Source organism: Anser brachyrhynchus, assembly GCF_964034855.1.
Source record: "Anser brachyrhynchus genome assembly, chromosome: 21".
Lineage (NCBI taxonomy): Eukaryota > Metazoa > Chordata > Aves > Anseriformes > Anatidae > Anser > Anser brachyrhynchus.
The window spans coordinates 1,137,787-1,161,101 of NC_137714.1; the positions used below are offsets into that span (position 1 = coordinate 1,137,787).

The window sequence follows — 23,315 nt, forward strand, 5'->3', positions numbered from 1 at the left end:
GGCCAGCAGGGGCTGGGGGGGCAGGAAAGGGGCCCAGGGCTGCCTGGGCTTGGAGTCTTCCCCCCTGTCGCTCCATCAGTGATGGGGATGGGGCTCACTGGTGGCACGGGAGGGCCTGGTGGCACCTCCATCGTCTGTTCCTGTTCTAACCCCTGGGGACTGGGCTGGGACATCCCTGTTGTGCTTGGCTGGAGAAGAGGCGGCTCAGGGCAGGCCTCATTGCTCTCTGCATCTGCCTGAGGGGAGCTGGGGGTCGGCCTCTTCTCGCAGGTAACCAGTGGTAGGACCGGAGGGAATGGCTTCAGGTTGTGCTGGGGGGGGTCAGGTTGGAAATGAGGAGACATTTCTTCTCAGAAAGAGCGGTCAGGCGTTGGGACGGGTTGCCCAGGGAGGTGGTGGAGTCACCGTCCCTGGGGGTGTTCAAGGAAAGGCTGCACGTGGGGCTTGGGGACACGGTTAGCGGGTGACAGTGGTAGTAGGGGATGGTTGGACCAGATGGTCTTGGAGGGCTCTTCCAACTTCGATGATTCTATGACAGGAGGCCCACATGAGGCAGGGGACCAGCCCCAGGTGTGCTGCTGGGTGGCAGCCTGGAGGTGACCCTGATACCCCCGAGGGAGCTCAGGAGCTCCTCTCTGGCCCTCATATCCCTGCTGGAGCCCAAAATGGAGTTGGGACCCTAGGGGAGCCACCAGGGAGGCGGCTGCCTGCGTCCCTTCTGTGGTGCCGGCAGGCCCCAAAATCCCAGCGCCGGCCCCAAAATATGTGAGCCCTGGACGGGGGGGGGCCTGGAGCTGGTGTCCTCGGAGCCCGTGGTCATGGTGAGGAGTCCCCGGAGCTGGTGGCCACGGAGATGGCATCCCCAGCGCTGGTGTCCCCGGTGAGGTGTTCCTGGGGGTGGTGCCCATGGTGGCGACGCCACCCAGGTGCTGGTGGCCATGGTGGCCACATGTCCTGGAGCTGGTACCTGCGTGGCGCCCCAGCGGTGCTGGGCTCGTCGCGTGTCCCCACCCCAGCCCCAACACCTGTGGGGGCCAGGGGCCAGAGCTGCCGCCTCCCCCTGCCCTCTGGGCAGCCGCCCGCCAGCCCCGCGGTGCTCCGGCCACCCCCCGGTCCCCTGGGGTGTCCCCTTAGCAATGAGCTGGTGGCCTTGGGGACACGGCCCCGAGGGTGCCTATTGGGGTGCTCCACGGCAGCCCCCACCGCTGCTTCGTTACCCCCCCCCGGCACTGCGCTGCCTCCCGGGCCCTGCAGGCCTGTCCGGGCAGGGAGCAGGCGCTGTCCCCAGGTGTCACCAGCTGGGGTGGCAAAGGGACCCCGGGACCCCAAGGTGGGGGGGTTGGGGGGGGGGCCAGGCACCCATCACACACCCACAGCCCGGCCAAAGTTTGCACGTACAGATTTATTAGTAGTAATTTTTTTTTCTGTCTTTCACAACAGAGCGATACAAAGAGCAGATTGTTGTTTTGTTTTGTTTTATTCTTCTTTTTTTTTTTTTTTTTCGAAACAGGCGCCAGTTTGGGGGGTTTCACTCATTTTTTCAACAGACCGCAAACGCTCCCGGCGAGGCCACGGCCTCCCCCTGGCTTCTCCATGAACCACAATGCAAGACGGGGGGAGGGGGGAGGTGTTTTTTTTTTTTTAATTTTCTCTTCTTTTCTTTTTTTTTCCCACTTTTTTTTTTTTTTTCCTTTTTTAATAAGGTAATAACTAGCTCTAGGGACGTGTGGCCTGGATTTCCATCGAGGAAAATAAAAAAAGCCCCAAAACAGGGCAGGGGGAGGGAGGGGGGGGTGTTAACAGTGTGTATAAGAGGCATATTTACACAGTATTAACATGCTGACAAAAAAGATTACAATATTGAGTATCGTACAACATCGAGTCGGAAACGAGGAACCAGAGGCAGGATGGACACAGGGTGGGGGAAAAAGGCTGCGGGAACTCAAATTAATAAACAGAAGGTAATAAACACCCTGGCAAAACAATGAGTTAAGGCTTAAAAAGTGTATAAAAAAATAACACAGTTAATATCCAAAACGGAACCAAAGAGTACATAATATAGATGAGTTTCTGTCGAGTCTCTCCGCAGGGAGCAGGGCCCCCCCGGCTCTATACAAGGGTCTATGTACACGCGCCCGGGGCCAGCACAAGGCAAAGCGATGCCCTCCCGCCGCCTTCGGCGCCCTGCGGAGTGGGGGCCACATCCAGCCCCCCCCCGGGGGCGGCGGAGGCGCGGGGCTCCCCCCGCCGGCTTCGCCCCAAAGCCGCGCAGCCCCGCGCCCAGTGTCCGCCGGCGGCCGGCACGTCCCTCTGCTGCTCCCGGCGACGGAGTCCAGCGTGGGAGGAGAGAGCCCCGAGGGGAGAACATTGTTAAAAATAAAACCAAAACCAACCGAAGCGTCCCAAGGAGGCAGCGGCCGCCGCGGTGCCCGTCCTGCTGCCGTGCCTGCTCGGCCACGTCCTGCCGGCTCCCCTCTCCGGCCATGGCTCCGACGCAGAGTCCAGGGGAGGAAGAGGCCGCGGCAGGGGGCCCGAGCCCCTGTTCGCCATCCGGCGCTCATCTTGGTCCGCGGTTCGTTTTGTGTCTTATTTCCTTTTCTGTTTTAGCAGCACCAACTTCTTGGCCAATAAATATATATATATATTTGTATCCAAAATGAGAGGAGACGGGGCAGGGACTAACCGAAGGAGAAGACGCCCCCCGCCCCCCCCCCAAAAAAAAACGCAGAGATTCAAAGTGCTCTGAAACCGTCTTTGGATGTCACCAAACCTGCAGTCCCGGGGGCCGGACCGGGGGCGTGGGGGCCCGGGCACGTTTCCAAAGCGTGGCCGCATCCGCCGGCTCCCCGCCAAGCTGCCAGGGCCGCTCGGCGGGCAGGGGGGTGCGGAGCGGGGGGGTCCGGATGTGGCGCCATGGCCTCCGCGGGGCCCCCCGACGGCAGCGGAGCCGGGAGGGAGGGCGGCCAGCAGGCAGAGCCTCCTTAGATGAGCGAGATTCGCACGGGGATGCCGGGGGACTCCGTCCTTTGAGGCGAGTGCTGGCTCACGAGGTGCTCCACCACGGTATGTTTGGACATGTGCTTCATCAAATAGGTCTCCTGCAGGGCAGAGGGAGAGGGTGAGCGGCAAAGTCGGGGGTCCGTGCCCCCCCCCACCTCCGCGCCCGGTGCTCCCCACGGCCCCGCTCACCGAGGTATAGGCGCGACCGCACATGCTGCAGCAGTAAGCCTTGGCGTGCTTGATGGCGTGCGCCGAGAGGTGGATTTGCAGGGAGGCCGAGTCCGTGTATGCCCGGTAGCAGTTCGGGCACTTGTAGGGCTTGTCCTTGTTGTGCTGTCGCTGGTGAGACTGCAAAACAGCGGGCATGAGGAAGGGTTACGGGGCCAGGGGGCCAGGAGAGCCCCAGCCACAAGCATCGGGTCCCAGCCCCGCAACAGTGCTCCCTGTTCTGAGCCCTCCCCGCGGTTCAGTCCCCGGGGCGGGGGGGGCTGTTCAGGGCTCTGTCCCCCCTCCCGCGATGTCCCCAGGGTGCTGACCTGGAGGTTGGAGAGTTGTGTGAACGCCTTTTCGCAGCCGGGGTGCGGGCACTTGTAGGGTCTGTCACCGGTGTGAATTCTGCGCCGGAGACAGGTGAAACAGGAGGGGGACAAGTCAGGCTGCCGCCCCCAGCAAGGCTGGGAAGCTCCCACCACCCTCACCCCCTGCAAAGCCCCCGGCACCCACCGGGGGCAGACGCTGCTCCCACGCTAGGTGGGAGAACCACAGCTGGGGACAGCGACGGCCACAAGCCTCTGCTTCAAAGGAACTGCAAGGGCGGTGCCTCGCCAGGTGACAGGGGGCCCAAGGGGGCACAGGTGAAAGGGGAGACCCCAGGGCTGAGACCCAAAGAGCTGAGGGACGGGCAGGGGGGTTGGAGGCTGCAGGTAGGGATGAGGAAGGTGGGGTGGCGATCAGGGAGGTGGAGATGAGGAAGGTGGCACGTGCCGAGTGCACACCCAACCCCACCAGGGAAAAATGGGCCGAAGGGACCCCCCAAACCCCATGCGGACCTCCCCAGCCCCTCAGGGACGCCGTGCCATCACCTGGTGTGCTGCTGGAGGTGGGACAGCTGGCGGAAGGACTTCTCGCAGTACGAGCAGTGGTAGGGCTTCACGCCCAGGTGGATGCGCAGGTGCTGGGCCAGGTAAGAGGCATTGGCGAAAGATTTGGAGCAGTGGGGGCACTTGTGGGGCTTGGCCTCTGTGTGCGACTTGGAGTGGATCTGCATCTCCGACTTGGTGAAGAACGTCAAGGGGCAGACCTTACACCTGGAGGGGGAGAGCACCGCAGGGGCCGAGCTGGGGCGGGACGCCGTGCCGGGCCCCTCTGCTGCACCCCCCCCGTCTGCGGCACGGCCAGGCGCCCCAGCTCCCAGCGGGTGGTGCCTACCTGTACGTCTTCCCCTCTTTGGCGGTCTCCCCCGAGGCCAGGATGGGGTAGGGAACCACGAGGACGGGCGGCCCCGAAGGGTTTTCCGCTTTGATCTTCTTGCGGCCCCGCTCCGTCTTGGGTGCCCCCAGCAAGCTGTGGCCCTGGATTGTCTTTATGGAGTCGAGGAGGGGCGGGCTGGTGATTCCTGAGATAAGGGTGGGCGAGGAGGCGATGAGGCGGCTCTGGCTGGTGGAGGTGGGGGTGGAAGGGGTGGTGGTGCCCGTGCCTGTGCTGGACTCGGAGGTGCTGACCGCGGGCGCGCGGGAGGCCAGCCCCAACCCTGGCAGGCAAAGAAAGGCAGGCGTTAATGGCGTGCGCCCTGCCCACCCCGCTCCCTTCTCTCACGACCCGCTGCCGTGTCCCCGAGCATCCCTACAGACAGCGGGGTCCCAAAACGGGGACCCCCCAATTCCTCGAGCCCCTCCTGTGCTGCTGGGGGCCACCGATGCCCGTGTGGGTACCTGTGACGGTGCTGGTGGCCGGCCGAGCGTGCAGGGCCACGTCGGGCTGGGGGACAGCTTGCGGGTGCAGGCCCGGGACCTGCTGCAGCTTGGGGAGGGACATGATGGACTGGCTGCTTTCGGCGGGCGAGGGGGGCACCAGGAGGGGCTGCTGGGAGGCCACGGAGGTGGGGGGCAGGTGTGGGGGCCGGATCTTTTCTGCCATCAGCTGCTCCTTGATTTTGTTGATCAGGACGAGGTTGTCCAGCTGCCAGGGGAACAAGGCAGAGAGAAGGTGAAGGGTGAAGGAGCCAGGGCCCCCAGGTGTACCCCAACCCGCCCACCCCTTCCCACATCCCCACGTCCATCTGCCCTCCCTCCTCCCCAAAAACCCATCCCGAGGCACGGCGCTGTGGGGGGTCTTACCTGGCTGGGCATGGCGGGAGGAGGCGGCCAGAAGTAGGGGTTGTTGAAGCGAGGCTCCGCCATCCTGCGGGGAGAGACGGGCGCGTTACGGGGCGGCAGCAGCCAGCGTGGCTCCTTCCCACCTCCCCGCGGGGCTGTGCGGGCAGGGGACGGGTCTGGGTCTGGCCCTTCCTGACCCAACAGCATTCACCCGCCGGCCTCCCCAGGGTGAAGGAGCCCCCAGGCTCCGCACCTCTCCCCAGCGTTGCAATTTGCCACGGGACTCAAGCCGCAACGGTGGCACGAGGCCGACGAACCCCCAAACCCCCGGAGAAGCATCTCTGCGTGCACGCGCGCTCCGCGAGCGCTGAGCCACGCCACCGCGCTGCGAGAGGCTCTTTTAGGAGCACGTCTGATAACAACGTGATTTCCAGGCGACGGTTTCCTAGAAAAGCCTTCAAGGAGGAGATGAAGCAGGGAGAAGGGAGTGGAGCGGGAACCCCGGGCCACCAGCTCCGGGGCAGCTCGTTTGCCACGCAGAGCACATCGCCAGGGGATGAGCGGCCGCACCAGAACGCTCCCAGGCAAAATCTGGCCGCGTTGGTGGCCACCGGGCACCTGCTGGGGCTCCCGCAGCGCTGCCCACAAACCCCTGGTGCCCACGCAGGGCCGGGGCAGGAGGGACACAGCTTGCCTTGGGGCGAAGCTTGGCGAGGGCCGGGGGAGCTGTGAAGCACTGCGGGTGGCAACGCCCCGGCTGTAAAAGAGGGCAGGGAACAGGCAGGGCCTGTTTGCACGGCTGGGACCTCAGCGGCGTCCTCCCAGCTGCAAATTCCTGCAGGGTCAGGGCAGCCCTGGGCATCTGTCTGCCTCCGAGACCCCCACAACAGCGGCAAGCACGCGGGCGCAGGGGGATGCAGGGCGCAGTTTGGCAGAGAAGAGGGAATAAAAGGGTTGAGCGCATTACAGGCTTGTAATGCCTCCTGGCGAGGCCCCAGATCCCTCAAGCCCCGGAGGTATTAGGGCTGCTCCCCTGGTACCTCAAGGAGGGGCCGCAAGTGCCGGAGGTGGATGGGATGCAGCTCTGGTGCGGGCACGGGACACGGAGCAAGGCGCACGCACGACAGTGGTGGCATCAGACCCAAAGCCCAGCCCAGGCTGAAAAAAAAAACCAAACCCAAGCCCAAGCGAAATGACCTACAACAGCCATAAGCAGCTCAGTGCTTGCTCCTGGAAAGCCCCGCTGCAGTGGGGCCGGGAAATTTATAGAGACGCTAAACACTTCGGAAAAATTAATTCTAAATCCATCTTTGGTTAATAGAAAACATCTGAATGGGGACGGCAAGAAAATGACAACAACGTAACAGCCTGACATAAACAGGCATGAAAGCAGCCCAGCAGACCTCGGCAGGGGCATGTTTAGGGGTAAGCGTTTAAGAGGCCCCGGTGAAACGTAAAGGAGGGCTCCTCGGGGGCAGCCGAGGGGACGCGCAGCCTCTCGCAGGATCCGAGCACGCTGACTCCTCTCTCCCAGATATCAAACGTTGATAAACGAAGCCCATGCTGTTGTCCAACACACCATGTACGGGTATTTTGTTTGCACCTCAAGCTTGGAGCAACCAAAAAAACCCTCCTGTCTGTGCACAACGGTCAGGGGAGCCCGGACTGATCGGCTGCACAGGAACGGAGACATTACCGCGCGCGATCGGAGCCTCCTCAGCGCCTTCCCCAGCTCGCCAGGTGAGGAAGCTGCCGGGAGGTGACCTCCATTTGGAATATAAACCAGGCCACGGCCGGGATCCTGCAGCAGGGAGAAACCAGACCGACACAGACCCCAGCCCCGCAAGCATCCCCGGGGCCAGCAGCGGCCTCTGAGTGCTTCGCGAGGGGCTGCGAGCCCCGAGGGGAGGGCCAGGAGCTGTGAGCGCACCGAAACGATGCCTGCGCAGGGCACGAGAGGCAAGGTCCCCGCTGGGACGGTGGCATGTGGCCGTGACCCGGCCTCGCTCGCCCGCCGCCCGTCTGTCGCATTAAAGCACCTCAAAATCTACAGCCAGGGCCGTGGTGGCACCGCAGCCCCTGTCCCAGGGCAAAGCGTGTCCCCAAAGTGTCTACAGGTGGCAGTCAGCGGGCGCGAGATGGACGCAGGCTCCCCCCCCAGAGCGCCGCTGGGAAGGAGGGCAGGACCGCCTGGGGACACTGAGGCACAGACGGGGACCCAACATCCCTCTCGATGCGGAGCCGCAGCGCCCGGGTCCCGCGCCGCACCTCGCGGGAGCGCAGGCCTACCCTGCAGCGGCAGCTTTAGCCTGGCAGCACCGAGGGCCGCTCCTCCACGACCCCCAGCCTCCCGGCGAAGCCCCGTGCCGATGCCAGCGAGCGCCCAGCCGCTCCCACCCGCCCGCCTCGCCGGCGCATCCTGCCCCGGAGAGGTGCCGGCACGGGGCCGAGGCGCGAGGTGCATCGGTCACGGGTCAGCCCAGGGCACAGCCACGTCCCCGCCGGCCGCAGGGCTGGGGAAATGCGTCTGCCCGTAGCAAAGGAAGTGCGGCAGCGGGAACGGGGAGAGGAACTGGCTGGCGGGGATGTGACGAAAAGCTCCAGGCGGGCAGAAACCGCCTGCCAGCGAGCACAAGGGGCTGGGAGCCGCAGACGGGTCCAGGCCCACAGACCCTGCGGGGCCGTAACACCACGGACCGGGCTCGGCAACTGCCTGGGCACCACAGCATCCCGGCTGGGTTCGCGTGGAAATTTCCTTCCCTGCCTCAAACCGCTGTGTTTTGCCTTTCTTCCAGCTGCCCACACGCCAGATTTTGGCTTTTTAAGGCAAACGTTTCAAGTGAAGGTGGACCTGCATTGGGAACCGACACGCCGCACCTCCGAAACCTGCCTCGGAAACATCGGCACGTGGCTCCCTCCCACATCCCTCGTCTGCTTTCACAGGGATGCCCGCAGCATCCCCAGGGCACCCCGCGCTGACATCGCCACGAGCCCACTCCCCACGCCACTCACCCCATCGCGCTTTTATTGAGGTGCCCCCGCCCCGGCTCCTGCTCCCCAGCCCCGCTTCCCTCCCAGTCAGGGCGTCCCCAGGGACCGGGAGCCGGGAGCCAGGACGGGAGCTGCTCGTGGAGAGCCCTGAACAGGACGTCCCAGCTCGCTCAGCGCTCCGGCAGGTCAGGGCACCCCGGACCAAAGCCGACCGGATGCTCGCAATATCCCTAAACGTGATTTTTGCATGTTCTGCCCGTTTGCCAGGTTTACCCCTCTCGTCTGCGCAGGCAGAGCCGTGCACAGGGCATGCAGAGGGACCGGGAGCCCTGCCCCACACCACGTCTGCAGAAACGTAACGGCGAAGCGCTGCGGCTGTTCAGGAAGGTAACCCGCGGGTTCCACACGTCGCTGCTCGGGACACGCAGGGGACTCTGGTGTCCCCAGGACGGGGGGACGCTGGCAGCCCCGGCAGCACCGCCGCGCGGGAGGAGAGCAGCCAGCGCGAGGAGAGACCGGGCCAAAAGAGGACGTTGTGGCAGGGAAAAACCCTCGTGATGAAGGCAGGAAGGAAAGAGGGCAGCGGGCGGGCAGGGAGGCCCCGTGTTCCCCCGCCGCGGCCGAGCACCCCGGCACAGCCACGGGCCAGCTCCCCCGGCTCAAACCGCACCATCACGGCTCGGCCGGCGGCCACGCCGCGGCGTGGGAAGCTGAAATGCCCCTTCGATCCTCGCCGGGCTGGAGCGGGAAAACAGGAAGCCGGAGCTATGATTAGAAAAGGTTTTTTTGGAGCCGCCCCAGGGAGCTGCTCCTCCGTCCTCGCAGCAGGTGCCCTGTGGCCTCCGTCCTTCCCGCCCGCCCCTCGCCCATCCTGACGGCGTGCTCAGAGCGGGCTCCACCGGAGCCGGAGGCTCTCCGCACAGACCACGCGAAGCCACGGCCGCACCGCGAGCCCTCAGAGCGCCCGCGTGGCCCCGGCCGGTCCCTGCACAGCCCCGTGTGGCTCTGGCCAAGCCGGGAGCTGCACGAAGTGCTGCAGACAGGCCTCATCCTGCCGCAGGGACCCGACGCGGTTCCCAGCCTGGCGCGGGCGCTCAGCCGAACGCTTCGGTCGGACGGATCCGGCCTCCCCGGGGAGAAGGGGCTCCCGTGGCTCTGGGCACCTCCGCTTCAAGCACAGACGCGGCACGCGGTCCTGTCGGTCACCCCAGGTCACCACCTCCCTGCCGGTAGCGGGGTCGTGCTGTCCGACCCGCGGGAAGCCGTACGCATGAGGAGCTCAGAGGGGGCTGTGGAAACCCACCCAAAAGCCTCGAGAGGAGCCAGGCTCTGTCCCTGGTTCCTCGTCCCATCGCCGAGCTGTAAATCTGGCAGGGAATCTGCCAGGAACCAGCCTCTCCGCTGAGCGCCCTGTGCTCTTCACGCTCTCGTTGTAGGGTTGCTTACGAACAACGAGCTTCTCCCTTTGTTTTGCAAGTCAAACTTGCATTTGCTCAAAAAATGAAAGACCCCAGCGCAACCTAGAACAGCCACAGGGCGGAAAGCACGAATACTCCCCGTGCCCCTCCCTCCCTCTCCACCTGAGAAGGGCTTATTAAATAATGAGGCTGCTGTAATAGTCAAAACCATGTTTGCAGCTCTACAAACCTGAGCAGAATAAAGAGGAAAGAAACAGTTGTCGTGCCAAAAAAAATCCCTATTCCTGTCCCAACTTAATTTTATAAATTGTGCAGCATTTCATCAGGAGTAGAGGGACCGCTCCCCCTCTCCCAGGGCTGGAGTGGCACGGGCTGCGCTCAGATAGCTGGGGGAGGGGGCTGGAGGGGATATAAAGCAGATGGAAAAAATACATAAACTCCCTTTTTCTATATTCTCAGCTAACTATGAAAAATGGAAGCTGACACACAGCAGAAAAAAAAAAAAATCCATTAAAATGGAAATTATGAAGGGTGGGGAATACTGCAGCACGTCTCCCCCTGGCTCTGCAGGACACACCGGGCCGCCCAGGGGGATGTTGGCAGCCCCAGGGTCGCGTTAGGGCTCTCTTGCCCCCTCGGGGTTTTTTTTTGGCCAGGCAGGAGGAAAAACCCTGGGCAACAGCTCCCCTACATCACGGAGAGGGTCTGCGCAGCCCAAGCGCCGTGCCACACGGTGCCACGCAGGGAGGAGAACGGGGCCACGCGCCCTCCCTTGGGCGCCGGCGCCCCATCCCCAGGCACCGACGGGGCCCTCGTGACACAGGGGGTTGTCCCCAGCGTCCCTAAGGGCAGGGCTGGGCGCGAGGCGGGCGGACAGGACGGCGTGCCACGGAAAGAGGTGCTGCGAAGGCGAAGAAGGCATCGTGGCCGCCCGAGGGGGCTCCACCGGCGCCAGTCCTGGCCCAGGCACGAGAGCGGCGCTGGCCGGCGGCACGGCCGGAGCCCTCGCATGGGGAAGGACGGCGGGGGGACGCCGGGGAGAAGGGAGTAGAAAGAGCAAGCAGCAGATGCGCGGAGCAGCAAGGCCCGGCGAAAGGGGCCGGGGACGCCTGGGGCCGCAGGCTGAGCCCCAACCCGCCCTTGTGGGCCCGGAGCCGTGAGCCTGGTACCCGAGGGGAGCGCAGGACCCGGAGCATCGCCGCTACAGACCTGCTGCCGCCCGGATGAAGCCAGCACGGCTCGGGCTGCCCTAAAATCACCTCTGCACCCACCGGGAAGGAAGAGAGCCCGAAAAGTCGGCAAGCCGGGGAAGAGGCCCGGGTGGAAGGGGACGAGGGGAAGGGAGAGGCGCCGTGGCAGAGCGAGGCCCGGGGCCACGTGGAGGGGAAGGGGTGCGCAGGCGGCTGCAGCGAGGGGCCGGCGGTGACCCGGCAGAGACAAGACATGGTGCACGCCGTGTTTGGTACTCACAGGCTGGCCTCAGAAGCCAGATGGCCGCAGCTGCCTGGGGAGACGTGTCGATGAGGCTCCAGATTGATGGAGGTAGATGATGGCACGGGTGGGTACGAGCGCCAGGCCCCGGAGCTCACTATAGCCTTCCAACTTCCTACCAAACTGCCGCTAAGTCAAGCTACAGTTCTCTAGGGAACGCCTCTACTTTGGCAGCCCTCTCTGTCTCGCCTTCGCTGAAATAAAAAGAAACAAGAGATTCTTTTCACGGACGCGGCACGGCACCGCCGCAAGAAGGGTTAGCTCCCGGGTACCGGCGCCGCTTCACCCCTGCGGCCAGCTGCGGGACGGCCAGCGAGCGGCCACGAACCGACCTGGCACCAGGTACGGGCGGCAAACGGGGCGAGGGGAGGCAGGGGAGGGATCAGGGGTGACCCGAGCGGCAGCCGGCATGCCTGAGTATTGCGGGGTGCCATCGACCAAGCCAAAAGCCAGTCCCTCCACCAGCGCAGCCTCGCTCTCCCAAGCAGGGTCCCCGGGGCAGCAAGCGTCGGTTCGGGCAGCAAGCCGGGAGCGCAGCAGCGAGCACAGGGCGGCTACGGGCAGCTAGGTGCCCGGCGCAGGGCGGCACGAGCCCCCGCAGCCCGAGGTGGCACGGCAGGCAAGAGAGAAGGGCTCCGAGGCGCCAGGCGCGATCACACCGTTGGGAGGGGACGCGGGGACGTGGCGGGGGACGTGGGACCTGCGGCCTTGGCCTCTCCTCTCGATCCCTTTGCTGGCTCTCTGTCCAGCCTCGTGCCATCCCACCCCCCAACAGCGTTCTGCGCCAGTGTCTGGGCGGGAGCAGAACCCAGCTCTGCCCCACGTTCTGCCTCATTTTCCCCCAAAAGCACGAGGCCGCTGCCTTTCTCCCTTTGTAAGCCCATCTCTGCCAGGGTAAGGGGCTGGCAAGGGGCAGCGCGGGCTCCCCGTCCTTCCGCCCATGCAGCTGGCAACGGGCAGAAGCCGGCCCGCGTTTCCACAGGATGCGTGCAAGCAGCATTCGCCCGGAGCAGGAGTTTTTCGAGAGAAACCAAGGGCCCCTCTGCAAAAACCCCAGCCCAGAGCCGCCGGGCGGGAAGCAGCATCAAAGCCGCCCGCCTGCCGCAGGGGCCGCCGCGCCGTGCCAGCGCGCCGTGCCTGGGCGGGCTCCCCGTGCCGGGGAACGCTCCGTTCCACTTCCAGCCTGGGGGGACCGTCCCGCGTGGGCCCTGCACCCACAGCCCCCAGCCCGGATTTTCCTCAGCGGGAAGAATTTTCCCCAAGGCGGAGGCAGCAGAAGGAACGCGAGCCGGGGAAGCAGGAACAACACAAGAAACCTGGGGCAGGCGGCTCTGAAATCCCCATCCAGCGCTCGCTCGGAGAGGAGCGGCTCAGGGGATCGTGTGCCAGAAGAATTCACCCAAGATGGAACCAATTAAACCCCACGTTTCCGCCCCCCGAAGGGCTGTAACTGGTGTTTCTCATTCAGATTTCCTTCCCCGAGCAAAACCAACAAAAGCCCAAGAGCGGCTGAGCAGAAAACCCCACGCCGGCCCGGCGGGGCCGGGGGCGTCGGGAAGGGGCCCCGCGGGAAGGGGTGCGCGGACGCAAGGGTGGGTGAGAGGAGCCGAGCGCGCGCCGTCGCTTCCGCGGGGGAGTCAGGTGTGCAGCAGGGAGAGCGCCCCGGCACCACGGGCCAGCCCTCGGAGCGGGGCCTGAGCCCCGCTTTCTGCCCGCCGCACCCAGGGCCAAGCGGGGAGCCCCAAATCCCAGAGGAGCCCGCGCCCAGCAAGGAGAGAGCGGCCGCCCGAAGGCCAAAAGGAGTCACTGGGGGCCTGAGGGCCGCTCTGCCGCCCGGGGCGACTTCCCCAGCGTGGGGGGCTCCCGCAGCCCCCCGTGTCCAGAGGGAAGAAGGAATCGATGCGAAGCAGATGGGGAGAGCCGCCAAGGCGACCCGCTTCTCTTTGAAAGCCGCGTCGTTGGAGACCACCGTGGGGAACCGGCGGGATCGGACGGCCAGGTCTCAGCCCATCGAACCAGCCGGGCAGCAAGAGGGCACAGGGCAGCGCTCCCAGAAGGCGAGGGGAGAGCTGCCAGCCCAAGGACAAGCCAAGGAAGCCAGCAGAGAGGACCCCAAAGCCTGGGGTTAAAACCCCCGCACCAGCAGCGTTCACCTCCGGGGGCAGAGGGGACACGAGGACGAGCAGGACCCGCTCAGCCCAGCGAGGCAGCGTTCCACGGGGCCAAGCCACACCGCTGGAAGCCACCGAAGGGGACGTGGGGCTGCGAGGGGGCAATGGGGACGGCGGGCAGGGGTGGCCTGTGCGGGACCCCGGTGCCCGTGGGGCGATGCTCACGCCACGGTGCCAAGCGGAGCCAGTCCCACAGCCGGTGCCACCACCGAACCCGCGTCCCCGAACAGCCCCTGGAGCTGGCGGGGGCTGCCTGCTCCACCAGCCCCTGTTCCCACAGATACGGCCGCCCCCAAAAGGGACCGCGTGCCATCCCAGCACCCCGCGAGCCAGAACAGGCACCCACAGCCCACCATGCTCCGACAGGGCCCGACCAGCCGGACCCCGCACTGCAGTAAGGGGGTTTGGGGGTGCCGAGAGCCCCGCGAGCAGCCAGGTGACACCCGGCACGTGTGCAGGGCTGCTGTGACAGCTGGGGACACTGAGGCACGGGCGGCCGAGCAGAGGCTTGCCCCAAGGCCAGGCGAGGGGGCAGCAAAGCGTTTCCCTCCTCCCCGCCCCACAACACAACCCCTGCGTACACATGCACTTGTCATAACACCTCCACCACCAGCCGAGGATCCACATTTTTTCAAGGGGGAGGGGGGTAGAAAAAAAGAGGATTTTTAAGGGAGAAAAGATCATTTTGCGCATATTAAGTACAGATATTTCAAATCCAGCTTGCGCCCTGGGAATGGAAATTCAAAGCGTTCGGACTTACGCCGTGAGCGGGGTCCCCGTCGTGGTGGCTGGGTCCAGCGAGCGGCCGTCCCCTCCCTGCGCCCTCCCCGCGGGCAGGCGGCCCCGGGCTCACCCCGCGGGGCGCCGCTCCCCGGGCTCCTCGGGGAGGGCCAGGACGTGCCCCCGCTCCCAGACCCGCACGAACAGACCGTTTTCCAGTTCCCCTCGAGAAAGCCGGCATGCCCACCTCTGAGAGTACTGGCGTTGCTTCCCCTTATCCGCGTCCATCTCCAGATCTAGCTGGGAACTGGTGCTGCACGCGGGGCGTTTTTCTACGGGGGACAAGGAGGACAACTTCACACACCCCAAAAACACAGACAGCCCCCGACACGCGAGCTCCGGGAGAGGCAGAGCGGAGGAACAAAAGCGAAGCGGCTCCCACCTACCCAACCCGTGGGAACGTGGGGTTTTTCCTGAAAGTAGACAAAAAGAAAAGCAACGTTTTTATCCCGGGGAGCACGGGGCAGGGGGAGTTGTCCTGCCCCGGCGTCACCACGTTTCACCCCGAAGCTGCCTGCGAATCTGAGGCACGGGGAGCTGGCTGGAAGCGCGGGGCCTAAATCCATCCCCTCGCCCCGGACCCTCCGCCTCTCTGCAAACTGCACGCCGGGAGGGGCTGAAAACTTTTACCTCTCCTCTAAAATATCGCTTTAATTTCAAAGGCCTCGGGGCTGGCTCGGCCACCGGCGGCTGGAAGGAGCGGGCAAAAGCCCCGCTCGCCCTCCCCACGCGTGCCGGATCGAAAAGCACGCTTGTTGTCCGAATAATCGCGACGCGGGGCCGAGAAAGGAGCATCCTCCGAGCTGCCCCACGGCAGCGTCCTCGCCGCCGGCTCGGAGAAAGAAAAAGGCGGATTAATCATTCCTGGGCGAAAACGCATCCTCCTGCTCCCAGCTTAGCCGCGGCCACTCCGGCTCCCAGCTCCGGCCCAGCGTGGCCGGGAGATTACGGATGTATAAATAGTATATGCATCCACACGCTAACACAAGGCTAAATATATATGTCCAGACAGACACACAGACCTCTCTAGGCACCACCACGCAAATTTGGGTCCCTTTCTAAGGCTGCAGCTTCCACATTCCTGCCAAAGCGCGATGCAAAATATTCCCCCATTAAAACCTTCCAGCCAGCCAGACCACTTTCGAGACAAAAACCGGTTAACAGGGAAAGAAGGGGAAAGGGAGGAAAGAGAGGGGGGGGAAATAAATAAATAAATAAATGAGCAGCCTCCCCCCCCCCCCCTTCTTCCGCCACCCCGTGCAGAAAAAAAAAAAAAAGGCAAAAAAAAAAAAAAAAGGCAACCAGAAAAAAAAAATAAGCCGAGCCCCCATGCAACATCCACAGCTCCTCTCCGACCACCACCGGCACAAAAATAGGTACGTTCGGCTGCAATTAACTTTTCCATTAGACCATCCAGAGGGAGAAAAAGAGAAAATCCAGCAAAGCGGGCATTTTCCTGGCTGCCCCCCCCTTCCTCCTCCTCCTCCTCCTCCTCCTCCTCCCCCGCCGCCCGGGAGGGGGGGGGGGGGGGGCACGCAGGGGGGCGCCCCCCTCGGAAAAAAAAAAAAAAAAAAAAAAAAGGCGAGAAAAAGCGTCGAAAAAGGCGAAGTTTGGCGTTAAGTGAAGTTGAAATCCTCGACCTGCCCTGGCGGAGCCGGAGCGGCGGCGGCGGGCGGGGGGCCGCGGCGGGGCGGGCTGCGGGCGAGCCCCGGCCCCGGCGCAGACAAAAAGGCCGGGCGGAGGGAGGGGAGCGGCCCCGCTCGGTGCCCCCTCCGCCGCCCCGCCGCCTCTCCCACATTCTCAGACAGTTTTATTAAAATTCGCAGACAAAAGAAAAACAAAAATGGCAGCCCCGGCTTATTTTTAACACAGGACGGGGACGCCATATTCTGCAGATCTGCGAAAAAAAAAAAAAAAAAATTCAAAAAAAAAAAATGATAAAAGGAGGAAAAGCGGCGGCGCGGCCCCACACCGCGGTGCCCCCCCCCGGCCCCCCCCCGGCCGGTGTTTACCGGAGGCTCGCACCCGGGGGGCGGGCTGGGGTGGTTTTTTTTTTTTGGCTTTTTTTTTTTTTTTTTCGAAGCACCCGGGTTGAATGCGGGAGAGGAGAAGGAGGAGGGGGGAAAGAGGAAAAAAAAAAAAAAAAAGACACTTCCTATACCAACAGCCATGCTCCCGCCAGCCGCGGTCCCGCCGGCGCTCCGCCGCACGGAGGAAAATGGGCGCCCCCGCGCCGTCCGCCCGCCCCCGCGTCCTCCTCCGCCCGCCCAGGCTCCGGGCCGCGGGGCCGGCACCGGGCCCCCCTGCCCGGCCGGGACCGCCCCCCCGCCGCGGCCCCGGCTCCGGCCCCGGCCCCGGCCCCGGCGCCATGGCGGACCCGCAGGGGGAGGCGCGGGATGGGCCCGGCGGGCGGCGGGGCCTCGCCGGCGGCGGAGCGGCTCGGGGAGGCCGTGGGCTGCACGGCTTTCGTCGGCCCCCGGTCCCTTCCTCGCCCCCCGGTTCTCCTCGGCCCCCGGTTCTCTTCAGTGCCCCCCGATTCCCCTCAGTGCCCCCCGTTTCCCCTCAGCACCCCTGGTTTGCAGCCCCCAGGTTCCTCAGACCCCTCAGCAGCCCCAGTTCCCCTCAGCACCCCCAATTCTCAGCCCCCAGCTCCCGTCATCGCCCCCCAGTTCTCAGTGTCCCCCACTCCCCTCAGCACCCCTGGTTCGCAGCCCCCAGGCCTCCTCAGACCCCTCAGCACCCCCAGTCGTCCCCAGTCAGCCCCCGGTTCTCTTCAGTGCCCCCCGATTCCCCTCAGCACCCCTGGTTTGCAGCCCCCATTCTTTCCAAACAGCACCCCCAGTTCCCTTCAGCACCCCCAAATCTCCTCAGACCCTGGTTCCCCTCTTCAGACCCCTGTTCTCAGCCCCCAGTCCCCCTCATCGCCCCTCACCTCTCTTCAGCTCCTGGTTTTCTTCAGTGCCCCCCAATTCCCCCCAGTGCCTCCCATTCCCCTCAGCACCCCCTGGTTTGCAGCCCCCAGGTCTCCTCAGACCCCCCAGCAGCCCCAGTTCCCCTCAGCGCCCCCAATTCTCAGCCCCCGGTCCCTCCTCGCCCCCCAGTTCTCCTCAGCCCCCAGTTCTCTTCAGTGTCCCCCAATTCCCCTCAACGCCCCTGGATTGCAGCAGTCAGGTGCCCTCCGCACCCCTAGCTCCTCTCATCGCCCCCCCAGTTCTCAGCGTCCCCCGTTCCCTGCAGCACCCCTGCTTCACAGCCCCCACGTCTCCTCAGCACTCCCCAGTTCTCCTCCTCCCCCAGTTCCCTTCATCGCCCCCCCAGTTGCCCTCAGCCCTCCCAGTTGTCCTCAGTGCCCCCGGCTTGCAGCCCCCCAGGTCTCCTCAGCCCCCTCATGGCCCCCTGTTCTCCTCAGCCCACCCAGGTCTCCCCAGCACCCCCAGTTCTCTTCAGCTGCCCCGGTTCTCTCAGGGCTCCCCTCCCCAGCTCTCCTCAGCCCCCGCGTGCCCCCCAGGTCTCATCACCTTGGTTCTCCTCAGCCCCCAGTCTCTTCAGTCGCCCTCTGTCTCTGCAGCCCCATGGCCCCCTTTTGGGGTTCCCCCCTCCTCAGCCCCCCAACCCAGCACTGGATCTCCCCCCCCCCCCTCCCCACAGCCCCCTTTGTGGGTCCCCTCAGGGTCTCTGCCCCCAGGTTTGACACCCCGGTCCTCCTTGTGTCTCCCCAGTCCTGCAGAGGCCCCCAGCCCTTCTCAGAGTCTCGCTACCCCCATTGCCCCCCCCCCAGCCCTTCACTGGACGTCTGCACCCCACAAGTGCCTCTATCCACCCCAGCCCCTCCTGGCATCCCCCGGCCCCTCTCTGGTCCCCCAGCCCTGTGTCTCCTGAGCCATTTCCCCTTTTGCTCCTTCAGCCCAGGATCTCTTCTAGGTACACTCCTTTTCCCTTTTTTTTTTTTTTTTTTTTTACATTTATTTCTCCTTGGGGAAGCTCTGGGGAGAAAACAGGAGGAGGGGGATGCACAGAGAGCAAGACCGTGGCCCTGTCTCTGTCCCTCCCGAGGTTCCCCCCCCAAATCTACCTCCCAACTTGAGCTCAGGTTTTGCTTTGCTTTTTTTCCCCTCGTGTCCAGAGGCCTGGGGACCGTGCGCGAGGGCGGTGAGCCCCAGGCAGCCCTGTGTCGGTGAACTTCGGGGTGCATGCAGCAGGAACGGGGTACCCAGGGCAGGCGGACAAACATCCTGCAGCACGTCCGCGTGGAGCCGAAGGTGCTTTGGGAACAGAGGACGCGGAATTTCCCCCTCTGTTTTGGTGCAGAAGACGTCTGAATCCCCTACGTCTGCAGGCAGCACCGTGCCCGGGTAGCAGTGGTGGTTTCAATCCGTGTGTAGGTGCGCGTGTGAAGGTACTGTCAGGCTGCAAGGTGCTGCTGGCCTTCCCTCATGAAGTCTGTTCTGGCTGACCCTTTTTGCTGATGTGCAGAAGTAACCTCTTCATTCACTGTCTGTCACTTCTCGGGCCTTACTGCCCGTTTTTCTGCTTTCCAGAAAGACGCCTAAAGACTCCGGCCCTGGTGCGGAAGGGATGAAGTCCTCGCCTTTCGAAAGTGAGCGGGATGCTCCTGGGGGCTCTGGGGGCCGTGCTGCGTTGGCTCCACGCTGCTGCTGGATGTGGCACCCGCTGGGCGCGGGCACACTGCTGGTGGCTGCCTGACACTTCGCTCACCGGTGGCGGCCGTGTGGTGGGGTCCCACGCACCAAACCCCTCCCCGTGGGGCTCCATTTACCAAGCCCTCTCCAGCTCACGTTGGGAAACCGGCGGCGCTGGGAGTCCTTAATTCTGCGTGCTAACAACCTCGTAAATCCATGTAACAGAGGCTGGGCTGGTTCTGTCCCAGGCAGGCGGCTACCAGCCCACCAGCCCCACTGGGAGCGGAGGTGAACCCAACTCATCCCATCTGCCTCCAAGCTGACGTCCCAAAAATGTGAGCTGCTTTCTACGTCAGCATCATTCTACCAGCTCCTTAACCCCAGTTTTCAAGGCAGGTATCGAGCACATTTCTGCTTCTTAGTAATAATGTTTTCCTTCAGTTTTAGAGACATAACTGCGATGAAAACATCTCGTCCCGTTTTAGAGAGACGTTGATGGGCACAAAGCATCACCAGGAGCTGGGGAGGCGGCTCCTGACCACACGCATTCAGGAGCCCTTCATCGTTTGGGGGTTGGACTCAATGATCTCTCAAGGTCCCTTCCAACCCCTACAGTTCTGTGATTCTCTGATTTGCAGCCCCAGCTGCCTGTTCCCATGCGCTCACTGAATTGCACAGGACCCAGTTCTCTGTCATGCAGCAGCGCACAGAGCTCGGTTCCAGCAAACCAAGAACAACTGGGGGCAGTCCGGGTTTCCCATAAGTTTCCAGTGATAGTGCAATTAAAAAAATAAAAAACAAAAGCCCAGCCCTGGGCTTTTTTCATGCTTTCCAAAGTTTCCTAAAAGGATCCCTCACAGAGAATGAAAAAAGCCCAGATGGAGAGGTGAGAGATGCCACGGGCAGATGAAATCCCCCCCGTGAAGCCGGCAGTGTCTTCCAGCGCGCCCGGGAGTGCTTTGCTCCCTTCCTCTTTGCAGCAACCTCTCACATATTTGAAGGCTGTTATTATGTCTCCCCTCAGCCTGCTCTTCTCTAGACTAAACAAATCCAATCCTTCAGCCCTTCCGCACAGGCCAAGTTTTCTCAGCTCCTGGTTGCAATCGCTGCCTTCCCCCGGCCTCTCTCCAGTGGGTCGCACTCGCAGGGCTCCGGGGTCCCTCATGAGCAGAGCGGGTGGAAAAGAAAACCCAGACAGATAAAGTGGGAGGCGAGCACCACATTGCTCTGCTTGCTTGGCTTCAGGAGGTGGGAAAGGCAGCCCCGCAGGTGCCAGCCGGGTGTCACATCCCCTGGCACCGGAGGCTGTTGGTGCTGGGGGGCTGTGGGGAGTAGGAAAGGGGGGCAGGAGCAGGCAGAGAGCGTGGCTGGCAGCTGCCAGGAGGACCCGTAATGGGCAAACCACATGGCTTCCCCTATACACGGCTCAGATTTAGGGCTGGGGAGCAGGGAAAGGGCCAACGGGGCTGCCCTTTCCCCAGCCCCCCAAGGGAGAGGGAGAGCACGTGCCATGCCACAGCACCGCTTTGCTGCATCCCTTGGTTTCCAGACTGGGCATCTCCCATGGGCAAAGCCTCCCGCAGCGTCCAGCATCGCCTGGGACAGTTCCTGAGCGACAACACCACGCCAGGAAGGTGTAGGCTGCACCACCCCCCTGATTTCATCCCGCAGCATTCCCAACCCATTTTTGCACATCTGGGGCTCAGTCCTCAGCATGTCCTTCACCTGGCTGCCGCAGCCCTGAAGCACGGCTCTCTCCCAGTAGGCACAGACGAGTCCTTCTCCCCCTTTGTATCTCAAGCTGGGCTGGAGGAGTTGGAGGGCCTGTGTTTTATTGCAGAAGAAAGCAAAGCAGCGAGTTCCCACGCTGCCTTTCATCTTCTTCCCCCTGCTCCCGCTGTTCCCACAGCTCCGCCAGAGCAGCTGGAGTAGGAGGCGAACGCGATCGGGCTTCACGCCCCTCCCGTTCGGAGCGGTCCTGCGAGGGCTCCCTCAGGGACCGGACGGGCCCGGGGCGAGCGGGGCAGGACTTGGGACCGCCAGGGGTGAGGTCCCACCGAGGGTGGGCACTGCTCCCGATGCCGGTGGGTGCCCACACTCATCCTGGCAAGGTGACGGCACGCGGCAAGGCACGCTGTCACCCCGCTGTGCCTTCCTCCTCTGCTCTCACGCGTGTCCTGCACCCACATCCCCACCACTGTTTCTGGCTCGCTGACCTGCGATCGCTCCGTGTGTCCCCCGTTAAGTGCTCACCCAACGTTTTCCCGTTTGGAACATCCCCAGATCTGTTAATTACCAGCTCCTGGTGACTCAACAGAGATCCTGAGCCAGCTCCTTGAAAACTCCCCCTTTATCTGATGCTCAGCTGTTTATACCTAGCAGTTGCTATTTAACATCCTCCCGCGGCGGTGTCAGGGTGGAAGGTTCATTCACACCTGGGCACATTTTGGACTCTCCCTGCCGCCCCCGAGGCCGATGGCATCCCCTCGTCCCCTGCCACCCCCATGTTGCCAAGTTCTCCTCTGGCTCCTTGCTAGGTACATTGTCAACACTTCTTTCACTTCTGTCCTCAAGGCTGGGGGGTTTTGGCTGCTGGAAGTATTTTGCCGTCATTGTGAAACTGGTGTTTTCGAACCTCTGCATCGCCCAAGGAGAATCCCAGCTGTTGGAGGCCAGCCCCAGACCTGCAGGCAGGGGACACAGCAGGACGGGGCACGGGGGATCCCCAGCCATCGAGGCAGGCCAGCTGGCATGTCCCTGGTGCAGACGCTGTGATATCGAGCGCACTGGGGCTCTTCCAGCTGTGCACGGTGTGGGTTCAGTCGTTCCCCCCTCGCTGGGTGTGGGCAGGGGCCCCTTTCCTTGGCAGCAGAGCTCCGGTCCTGGGGCTGGCGCGACACCACCCGGCCTCTGGCGGCACCAGGAGCCGATGGCAGGGAACCCGTGCCCATCTCCCACGCTGCCGTCCCCATCCTGAGCTGCAAAATGGCATTGCAGAGAGGAAACGAAGCTGGCTGCAAAGCTCGCGTTCAAAACCAGACGTTCAAAGGCTCTTCTGCCCCCGGGGCAAATCCAACCGCAATTAAAAGGGAAGGAAGGCAGGGGAGTGCTCGGCGTGGCATGGAGATGCCTCCTTTGCCATAAATCACCTCTGCGGGCGGTTGGGCAGGCGGCATCCCTGCTACACCTGCTCTCCCCGCGCCCACAGAGCTGCGCCCGCCGGCGCTGGGAACGGCAGCTCCCTTCCTGCTTCCCCACGTCCCCGCCAAAAGGCAGGAGATCGGGTCAGGGATGCGCTCCTTGTCTCCTGCAGGAAGAAGCTCGGGGGAGAAAGCACAGGAGGGGCAGAGATGCTGGAGAGATCCCAGTCCCTGTCCCCAGGGCACGGTTCGCATCTGTGCGGCACCAAGCTGCGGCTTTATTGAAATCCCTCCCATTGAACTGGTGGTGAAAAAGAGATTTCATCAAAAACGGGATGGAGCACAGCCTGGGAAAGCCTGGCCGGGGAACTCGGTCCCCACGGTGTCCCCGAGGGGTCGCACTGGTTTGGCCGCAGGGACCATGCTGAGCCCTTTGGGTGCTGGGTGGCCCCGCGTCCCAAAGCCGCTTGGTCTTTGTCCTTGTCTGCAGCAGCAGCAGCAGGAAATCCTTCGGGAAATGTCTCTCTCCATCCTAACCGCATATTTGTTTCCTTTTCTTTGCAAGAAATCTCTCTCTTTCGATAAAGCAGGGCTGGAATGGAAGCGCTGGTCAGAGCCCAGGAGCAGAGGCCATTAATCAGCAGGAGCAGGGCGGGCGCAGGCGATGCCTGCCCCAAAGGACGTTGCCTGCAACACCCCGCAAACGTTCACTGGCCCTGCAAGAGGCAAATAATTACGGCAGGCAGTTGGGAGACCTGGAACAAGTCGGTGCAGCGTTTTACAAGGTGTTTCCCAACCAGCGGGACAGCACACGAGCCAGCAGGCAATGACTCACGGCAGCCGCGTGAGCCGCGAGGGTGGGCACGCTGCGCCTTGGTGACGCTGGGGCGCCGGGCCCCCGGAGGTGGGCGCATGGAAATGCTCGTTCCCGGCTTATTGGGATGCTGCATGGGGTTAGCAAACCTGCAGAGGGTTTTTTTTTCACCCCAGAACAGCAGGGATTGGGAAGGTTTCTCGACCCCAAAACATGCCAACAGTCCTTTGTGCACGGGGGCCCCACAGATGCTGGTTTGAGTCCTGCGGAGGTTTTGGGGTATTGGGAGTGTTTACTAAAAAAAAAAAAAAAAAAAGAAAAGTGGCAGTGCATTTATTTCCCTTCTCCCCCCTGCAAATGGGAGGGCCATTTGGTTATAATTAGGTAATGAGTTAATTAGGATTAATTAGTTAATGTTTGCAAAGCACTTAGGAGATGAAAAGGACCAGTGTAGTGCGGCTTTGTGCATCCTCCTGCTCTTCTGGAGGGCTGCAGGACGCTGCTCTGCGTGGGGGCATGCTCCCATTAACCCTTGGTGCCTGGGGCTTTGGGTAC

The 23,315-nt window shown here is 63.3% G+C and overlaps 1 protein-coding gene and 1 long non-coding RNA gene across 14 annotated transcripts; one reads left to right on the forward strand and one right to left on the reverse strand.

Annotated features, from left to right (window-relative positions):
- Positions 1-1,461: 1,461 nt before the first annotated feature.
- On the reverse strand, positions 1,462-16,551 carry ZNF362 (zinc finger protein 362). 11 transcript variants are annotated; one of them, XM_080564315.1, is made up of 10 exons: positions 16,328-16,396; positions 14,354-14,438; positions 11,195-11,409; positions 5,337-5,400; positions 4,932-5,178; positions 4,429-4,750; positions 4,083-4,307; positions 3,537-3,615; positions 3,190-3,348; positions 1,462-3,098 (listed from the first exon to the last, which is right to left on the reverse strand). In XM_080564315.1, exons 4-10 carry the CDS (start codon positions 5,397-5,399, stop codon positions 2,982-2,984), a joined length of 1,212 nt encoding a protein of 403 aa, XP_080420441.1. In that variant the 5' UTR covers position 5,400; positions 11,195-11,409; positions 14,354-14,438; positions 16,328-16,396; the 3' UTR covers positions 1,462-2,981. The 11 variants fall into 11 exon arrangements, with proteins under 11 accessions (XP_080420441.1, XP_080420443.1, XP_080420440.1 ...); XM_080564317.1 differs by lacking the exon at positions 11,195-11,409 and adding an exon at positions 14,553-14,579 and having other exon boundaries at positions 16,328-16,352; XM_080564314.1 differs by lacking the exon at positions 16,328-16,396 and adding an exon at positions 14,797-15,439.
- Positions 15,449-23,032, forward strand: LOC308181289. Of its 3 annotated transcripts, XR_013941396.1 has the most exons (4): positions 15,456-15,542; positions 18,290-18,562; positions 18,705-19,141; positions 19,248-23,032. It is a non-coding gene; the product is annotated as an uncharacterized lncRNA (long non-coding RNA). The 3 variants fall into 3 exon arrangements; XR_013941394.1 differs by lacking the exon at positions 18,290-18,562 and having other exon boundaries at positions 15,449-15,542; positions 18,705-19,198; positions 22,512-23,018; XR_013941395.1 differs by lacking the exon at positions 18,290-18,562 and having other exon boundaries at positions 15,449-15,542; positions 19,248-23,011.
- Positions 23,033-23,315: the final 283 nt, after the last annotated feature.